Source organism: Lampetra planeri, chromosome 8, assembly GCF_965212315.1.
Source record: "Lampetra planeri chromosome 8, kcLamPlan1.2.h2, whole genome shotgun sequence".
In the NCBI taxonomy this organism is placed as follows: Eukaryota; Metazoa; Chordata; class Hyperoartia; order Petromyzontiformes; family Petromyzontidae; genus Lampetra; species Lampetra planeri.
In genome coordinates this window covers 605,955-614,837 of record NC_136114.1, presented here as the reverse complement: position 1 = coordinate 614,837, position 8,883 = coordinate 605,955, and the positions used below count along the sequence as shown (strand labels likewise).

Genomic DNA, 8,883 nt, shown 5'->3' with positions numbered 1-8,883 from the left:
TTTAGTGTGAGTGATTCATTCAGCAGTGCTTTAGTCAAATGTAAGTGTTGCATAGTGGATAGTCCTATCATGAAAAAATGTAACGAGTTATGACATGTCACACGTGTAAAATATTTTGGGATAGCCCGCACCTCCATACAGTGATGGAAAAAAGTATTTGATCCCCTGCTGATTTTGTACGTTTGCCCATTGACAAAGAAATGATCAGTCTATAATTTTAATGGTAGGTTTATTTGAACAGTGAGAGACAGAATAACAAAAAAAAATCCAGAAAAACGCATGTCAAAAATGTTATACATTGATTTGCATTTTAATGAGGGAAATAAGTATTTGAACCCCTCTCAATCAGAAACATTTCTGGCTCCCAGGTGTCTTTAATACAGATAACGACCTGAGATTAGGAGCACACTCTTAAAGGGAGTGATCCTAATCTCAGCTTGTTACCTGTATAAAAGACACCTGTTCACATAAGCACTCAATCAGATTCCAAACTCTCCACCATGGCCAAGACCAAAAAGCTCTCCAAAGATGTGAGGGACAAGATTGTAGACCTGCACAAGGCTGGAATGGGCTACAAGACCATCGCCAAGCAGCTTGGTGAGAAGGTGACAACAGTTGGTGCGGTTATTCGCAAATGGAAGAAACACAAAATAACTGTCAATCTCCCTCGGCCTGGGGATCCATGCAAGATCTCACCTCGTAGAGTTGCAATCATGAGAACGGTGAGGAATCAGCCCAGAACTACACGGGAGGATCTTGTCAATGATCTCAAGGCAGCTGGGACCATAGTCACCAAGAAAACAGTTGGTAACACACTACGCCGTGAAGGACTGAAATCCTGCAACGCCCGCAAGGTCCCCCTGCTCAATAAAGCACATATACATGTCCGTCTGAAGTTTGCCAATGAACATCTGAATGATTCAGAGGACAACTGGGTGAAAGTGTTGTGGTCAGATGAGACCAAAATGGAGCTCTTTGGCATCAACTCAACTCGCCGTGTTTAGAGGAGGAGGAATGCTGCCTATGACCCCAAGAACACCATCCCCACCGTCAAACATGGAGGTGGAAACATTATGCTTTGGGGGTGTTTTTTTGCTAAGGGGACAGGACAACTTCACCGCATCAAAGGGACGATGGACGGGGCCATGTACCGTCAAATCTTGGGTGAGAACCTTCTTTTCTCAGCCAGGGCATTGAAAATGGGTCGTGGATGGGTATTCCAGCATGACAATTACCCAAAACACACGGCCAAGGCAACAAAGGAGTGGCTCAAGAAGAAGCACATTAAGGTCCTGGAGTGGCCTAGCCAGTCTCCAGACCTTAATCCCATAGAAAATCTGTGGAGGGAGCTGAAGGTTCGAGTTGCCAAACGTCAGCCTCGAAACCTTAATGACTTGGAGAAGATCTGCAAAGAGGAGTGGGACAAAATCCCCCCTGAGATGTGTGCAAACCTGGTGGCCAACTACAAGAAACGTCTGACCTCTGTGATTGTCAACAAGGGTTTGCCACCAAGTACTAAGTCATGTTTTGCAAAGGGGTGAAATACTTACTTCCCTCATTAAAATGCAAATTAATTTATAACATTTTTGACATGCGTTTTTCTGGAATTTTTTTTGTTATTCTGTCTCTCACTGTTCAAATAAACCTACCATTAAAATTATAGACTGATCATTTCTTTGTCAGTGGGCAAACGTACAAAATCAGCAGGGGATCAAATTAGTTTTTCCCTCACTGTATACCCCGCAGGGTCTTGTTTTGTTTGTAAAAAAGTGGTATACCCCGCGGGTTATATGCGGGGAAAATACGGTAATTACCAAAGGTACTAGCTCTATCATTCCTATTTTGCTTGCTCTATCATTCCTTTTGGTAGTGGCTCTATCATTCCTATTTGTAGTGACTCTATCATTCCTATTTGACTGGCTCTTTCATTCCTATTTGACCAGCTCTTTCATTCCTATAGGTACTGGCTCTATCATTCCTATGGCGGTACAGAAAATCCTCTGGGAGCTGGGGGGTGGGGGCTTGTCTGGCATACCGCAAATAATAAAAAAAAAAATATATATAATTACTGCAGTTCAATTACATTTGAATATAATTTTACACATTACACCTTGAATTAACATAATGGCTCAAAACCAATTCACTAAGTATTTAGTTCATTACAGCAGAAATGCAATTCACGCATTATAACACCGTGTAACAAAAACAACATTTTGTTCATCTTCTTGGTTCTTTCGGTAAAGTCACGTAGAAGGGAAGTAATAAAATAACAAAAATAAAACATAATTATGTTTTATTTTTGGCCAAGGCAACAAAGGAGTGGCTCAAGGGAAGTAATAAAATAACAAAAATAAAACATCCCTGCAGTCACGAAAGCTTTAAATCGAAACATTTTGTTCCTGGGTAGTAAGTGTTATTTCCTAATTTCTTATGCCTGAAAAGTACAGAAAATGGCTATTATTCCCCACAAACGTTGCTTTAGTGACCAGGACACAAAAGCAAAGTTAATAACCCACTCCATTAATAATACTGTGTTACAAAAACACATTTTTGTTCCTGGGTAGTAAGTCAAAAGTACAGAAAATGGCTATTATTCCCCACAAACGTTGCTTTAGTGACCAGGACACAAAAGCAAAGTTAATAACCCACTCCATTAATAATACTGTGTAACAAAAACACATTTTTGTTCCTGGGTAGTAAGTCAAAAGTACAGAAAATGGCTATTATTCCCCACAAACTTTGCTTTTGTGACCAGGACAGTGATATTTAAAAATTTACCTATTTTCAATGAGAAAACGTGTGTATTTGTGTCTTTCGTTCACATAAAGTCCTGGTCACAAAAGCAAGTTTGTGGGGAATAACTCTTTGGTTATTTCGGTAAATTTACGTAGAAAATCAAATCAAATAATAATAGAATACGACGTTTCGGTTGCAACAAGACCTTCTGTTTGTCTTGGTTTGTGTCTCCCTCGGTGTGTCTCTGCATGTGTCTGCCTATGTTGTTTCCGTGTCCGTGTTTTATCATTAATTCTTACCTAATGATGGCTGCTTGTGTTGCAACCGAAACGTTGTGTTCTATTATTATTTGATTTGATTTTCTACATGACATTACCGAAATAACCAAAGAGTAATTCCTGCAATCACGAAAGCTTTCAATCTAGTTTGTGGGGAATAATAGCCATTTTCTGTACTTTTTAGGCATAAGCAATTAAAAAATAACACTTAGTACCCAAGAACAAAAATTGTGTTACATAGTGAATTATTGATGGTTCTGGAATGCTCCCGAGATCCGCGGCAATCCGTGACGGTGGTGTAGTGCCAACGCCTCGCGCTCTGCAAACTGCGCAGTAAAAGAACCTTGTGCTCTGCAAACTGCGCAGTGTCAATGCCTCGCGCTCTGTAAACCACGCAATGCCAACGCATCGCGCTCTGTAAACCACGCAGTGCCAATGCCTCGTGCTCTGTAAACCGTGCAGTGCCAATGCCTCATGCTCTGCAAACCGCGCAGTGCAATGCCTCACGCTCTGCAAACCGTGCAGTGCCAACGCCTCATACTCTGCAAACTGCGCAATAAAAGCACTTTGTGGTCTGCAAACTGCGCAGTGCCAATGCCTCGCGCTCTGCAAATCGCGCAGTGCCAATGACTCACGCATTGGCACTTTGATCCCCTGCTGCGCAAACCGTGGAGTTACAGCAGGAGCAGAGGCTGCAAGGAAATGCGGTGTTCAGATTTGTTGAGTAGAAATAATGTTTCTTGCATATCAAGTCTAAAAAATGCCAACATCCTTTAACTTAAACCTATGTGGCAGATTTGGGTCTGAGAAAGAGGTGTAACCTTGTAATCTGCAACTTTTGGCCGATTAATAGAATCACGCAGCTAATTCCGTTGTACACGCTTGAGCATGAACCTGTTTTTTATGGATTTTCGAAATAAAATCGCGATTTGGTCCCCCTTGTTAACGCAGATGATGGGATTTCCACCGTGTTTAAACTTTAATAACACCTAAGAATCACTGCTGTCGAGGTTTAATCCAAGTCACTTTGGCATCCCCACGAAGCAGAGGTGAGAAGCCTGAGCCTCACTGTGGATACGGAAGGCTGAAGAGATTTTTCCGATGGAGTTGAATAATTTATTGTGGTTACTCGTAAAATGTATGTTAAGTAAAGAGTACCAATACAAGAAATCGTGAGCAGCACCAGTGGATGACCAAGTCACTGGCTCACTATTTCCTGTACAAAAGATAAGTAAGTAGGTTTACAATCGCTCATGTACAAACACACTTCAATCGTTTTTAATCATCGAGAACAGCGACTTACACTTCCTAGTGTTGTAAATAGCATGCAGCCCTTATGCACTATGCAAAAAAAAACATCAGTCGTTCCTGAAAAACTGCCTGTTTCCATAACGATGAGTTTTTTCTCGTCATTTACTTGTGTTATTGTTCGTCGTATATCTCGGATCTTTTTTTTTAATAAGTTTTCAGAGTTTTTTATCTTTTGTTATTATTTTAACAAAGTCTTTCCGGCTCACATGAATTCTGGCTTACTTGAGTCCGACTACAAGAGGTTTTACTGTAATTCCTAATTCTCGCTGGAATAAACGCGACAGTATTTTTATTTATATCCTGTACACATACTTTACACAACTATGCATCCACCTATACTCGAATGATGAAGCTACACTTACGGGATTAGCACACACCAGCGAGTACTCCTAGTATGAATGAAGGCTGCCACAACCAACCAATGCCATGTAACCGCCTCACCTTTTTGGAAGAAACTGAGCACAATCTCCAAATTGTTTATTTATGTATCTATCTATAAGCTCATCAGTGCACGGTCAGGATGGGTGTTTGAATAACGTTTCGAGAGGAAGCACAGGCAGTGGTCACACCTTGAAGGTGAACTTGCGGCTGATGCGATCAGAAGGCTCCACTTCTGAGATGCGGAAGCTTGGGAGGGAGATGCTGCCCAGAACCTCGTCTTCACGGCCATCTACACCGACATTTCACAGGGCTGACGTACTCTTGTGGAATCATGAGTGACAATTGATTGTTGGGTGAGGCTGCTTCATGATTTTGCCCATGTTTGTGCTGTTAAAATCCTCCACCACTCGATGCAACTAAACAAATTACCCACGAATTGGCAAATGTACAAGCATATAATGCGCCAATTATGTATATAATTGTTTCAACTCACTGTTGAGGTGAAGAATAATTCTGACAACTAAATTTAGCAACGAGATATGAAGTTACCCTTCATTCTACATCGAGAATCATCGGGACAATATCCAGGAAGTAAAATAAAAATCCACGAAGTTAGAATAACCGGATCCAGCTTCTTAAACAGGTGTGACATCATTGCAGGAACAACCATCCTGGAATTAGTTTTGCTCAACTTGTATTGTGTGGTGATAAAATAATGTTATTTAAGTTCAATCATTAAATACATTTTCATCATTTTATCATCATCATCATCATCCATTGCCAACACTCGTGCATGCAGGCCATGTCATTCCGGTAACTTCCTCCTGAAGCAACGTACAACCACTCTCTACGTGCCTCACCTTTGTAATAGAACAAACAGAAATCAGCCAGAACAAACCATCGTCGCTTCCACAGTCTCATGCCAGTGCTGTCCTACGAAACACAAACAACGCACACGTTTAGCTTTTCAGTTAGATTTACTCCTCTCGTGTACGTACGTCATGTGTACCTGTGATTGCCGTTGTTTCGCAATGTCAGGTATAACTGGTGGGTGTCTGAACCTGCTTGTGCAGCCACCCGCGAATCATCACGGGAGCGTTCGGGTTCCTCTGGATAGCGTGCGAGCGCTTCCCAAAGTTTTGCAACTTCTTCGAGGACGTTGGCGTCTGAGTCGGATGACAGGAAATTTAATGTTAATGTACATATAAACTGTGTAACACAAGGAAAAAAATATACATTTTGCCATTTACATCTTTAAAATTAAGGTGGTTAACATTCATTTAGCGAGTGAATAATTATGTTAAAACACAACGCGATACATTTGCTGCATCCTCGACTGGCTCCAGGTGTTTCCATTGTCATGCACGGCTATGAAACTCAGAATCCCACAGCCGAGACAGAGAAACATCTAAAAGCAATTGAAATAAAATTTTCCCATAAGGTCCTGATGGATGTAGAATCTGGAAAAGTGATCAACTGAAATTGTACGGCGAACGATTGACTCTCAACACCAACAAATAGAGGAAACTGAAATGGTTTGGCCCTGTCATGAAGGGCAGCAGCATCATCTCGAAAATCAGTGCTTCAGCAGGCAGCAGTCGAAGGTAAAAAATTGGAAGAGGAAAAAAGATCCAGTTCGAAAAACGTCAGTGGAGTGGAGCAAGGGCGCCCCGATGATCGAATCAGTTGTGGGAATAGCAGTACTGGTCCATTATTGTTATTGTTCTTGTTATATATTTATAGCTTAGAGAACCATACTGAAAATATCGTTTGCTCCGTGGGATTTCGCAAAGTAACCAAGTACATGTTAGAAGAGGATTCAGGAAAGGTGATACACTCTCATAAAGCTATGCATAATGTTTGGACAGATCATGATAGGAACTTGCTTTTGATTCAGCACCCTATAAATTGGGGCATCTTAGAATGCTTTACATGACATCCTAAACATTTGAAAAGGCACCCACAGTGGCAGCTGTCCGTGCGGGCACAAAGTAAGTGTGCCATGGTGGCAAGATGTTAACTACCTCGCCTGATATAAATGAGGTCGAACGTTCGATCCCGACCCTGACACTTGTATATCTGGAGTTTGCGTGTCTCTCTCTCCGTGGTAGTGTGGATTTCTCTTCGGATCGTCCGGTTTTTCCCTCTACATTTAGAAACATACGTTTAGAGTATTTGGCTGCTATAAATACCCACATATGCCAATTCTTTAAGCTATTTTTTGTGGCCAGGTCACTTCTGAAAAAGAGCTATATAGCTCAGTGGGCCTTACCTGGTCAAATAAAAGTGTAGTTTTAGTAACTCAGCATCTGGCCTGCAAATGGGCATTAGTCTACCAGTAGGGGGCAATGATTGGCCCGATGAATATAGCCTACTGTGAAGCAGACGGCACTTGGTATTTCAGGTAATCTATATATATAAAAGGGAAATTTGTGAATACGTGTGTCTTTTAAAAATGTTTAGCATACTTCCCAACATGCAACAAACTTGAAATTTGGCATGTGGGTATGTGGGTAGCTTCGAGACTGTACACAATGCAAAAAGTATAAAAATACACTTTTGGATTTTGGGGGGGGCGCAATAATGGATATATTTTGCATGGCAAGTGAACGCGTGGATTAGATAACAACTGCAAGTTAGAGGCGTCATGTTGACGTGGGCAGGACTTGTCACGAGAAGGGATGATGGTCGATGCATGTGACTGCCTGTGGAATGGCAACCAAAGGACAATACATGTCCTAGAGGATGACCGTTGCTGAGATCGAGTGATTACATCAGTTCATGTGCACCAGCAAGATGCAATGTGGCATAGCAAGATCGGGAGGCATGATGTCGGAGTGGAGAAGACTTCATCCAGCAGTGGATAGATCAAGTCTGATGATGATGATCAAGTACACCATGTTTTACCTACTTTGACTTATAATAAAACATTGGCAATTATTGAAATACCATTAATTTAAAAGACGAAATGCAAACATTATATTACTACCCACTATTTTTTTATTTTCAAAAAAAAAATAGCATGTGGATAGCTAAAAGTAATAATCATATATGATACACTCTACTAAATAAGGTAGTTTTATAAGAAAGATCTACTTAATCAAGAAAAGGATCATAAAGCACCGAGTGATAGCATGGTGAGCACGGTTGGCTATGTACGGTGCGAAAGAAGTTCAACACACATAGCATAAACGCGAACACAAGGTAATAATGTAGTTGGGAGACTCAGGGATACATCAGAGCACTCGGCTGGCACCATTGAGATGTTGGGTTTGAGACTGGACAGCAGCCATTGGCGATTAATCCAAGTTCTCAAGTGTGATGAGTGAGTTAACGGTTGCAGCCCAGTTTCCATTGACTGCACGGGCAAACCATCACGTGCAATTCTGGGTGTCACTTCGTTGAGAAGTATTCTGGACTTGGGAATTCAAGTTTTTTTATTTAATCTAAATGGAACACTCTTCTCAGGGAATATACAATGTTTGCCCAGAGTATGAATACAGAGCCCTATCCAGAGTATGAATACAGAGCCCTACTCGTGTGATTTCAGGAGTCGTTCCATGGCGGCAGCTTCACACAAGGTGGTGTACGCTAGCTGCATGCAAGAGTTCACGATGTACATCTCTTCATCTTAGGACATGAAGCTTACTGCATAATTAGAATGTGATTTAGCAAAGCGAACAAACGAGTAACCAAATATATATCAAATGCGATTATATACAGACAATAATAATTATAGGAATAGGTTAGTAGATGCACACTGCTCACCCTGTTTGGGGTGGTGGTGATGGTTCCTCCCTCCATGCTGACAGTGCTTGAAGACCTGCTTCCAAGGCCAGAAGATCCAAGCCGCGTTTCTATTTGACCACTCCACAAATGTGACCTGCTCGGCCGAGATGACAAAACACCGAGACAAACATCTAAACATGAATGCCTTTTTTTTCCACGCAAAAGTGGGTACAAAAAAAAAGTAAGCAAGACACACACAAAAAAACTCTTTACCACGTTGGTTTTTGCTGCCATTGATACGATTCGTAATTTATTTTTGGGTTAGGCCACGTAAATGATGTGGCCATTTTTTGTGTCATTAACACCCCCTCCCACCACCCAGCACAGCCAAACAAATTGAATTGTCGTACGTACAAAGCATAAATGCACCGATTATTATTATTGTTTG

At 41.3% G+C, this 8,883-nt stretch overlaps 1 protein-coding gene across 1 annotated transcript; it reads right to left on the bottom strand.

Annotated features, from left to right (window-relative positions):
• Positions 1-4,822: 4,822 nt before the first annotated feature.
• LOC144720187 (pleckstrin homology domain-containing family A member 7-like) lies at positions 4,823-8,620 on the bottom strand. Its single transcript, XM_078596684.1, has 4 exons — positions 8,475-8,620; positions 5,768-5,872; positions 5,567-5,639; positions 4,823-4,995 (listed from the first exon to the last, which is right to left on the bottom strand). The coding sequence occupies exons 1-4, from the start codon at positions 8,508-8,510 to the stop codon at positions 4,889-4,891; spliced, it is 321 nt and encodes a 106-aa protein (XP_078452810.1). The 5' UTR covers positions 8,511-8,620; the 3' UTR covers positions 4,823-4,888.
• Between the last annotated feature and the right edge of the window lie 263 nt (positions 8,621-8,883).

What these genes read in the sequence shown, in the direction of transcription:
- LOC144720187 (XM_078596684.1), bottom strand. Translation starts at nt 8,510, where the DNA reads ATGGAGGGAGGAACCATCACCACCACCCCAAACAGG. An exon ending in TCACCACCACCCCAAACAGG is followed by an intron (nt 5,873 to 8,474) that starts GTGAGCAGTGTG and finishes CATCCGACTCAG; the next exon opens with ACGCCAACGTCCTCGAAGAA. An exon ending in CTGTTTGTTCTATTACAAAG is followed by an intron (nt 4,996 to 5,566) that starts GTGAGGCACGTA and finishes ATGTCGGTGTAG; the next exon opens with ATGGCCGTGAAGACGAGGTT.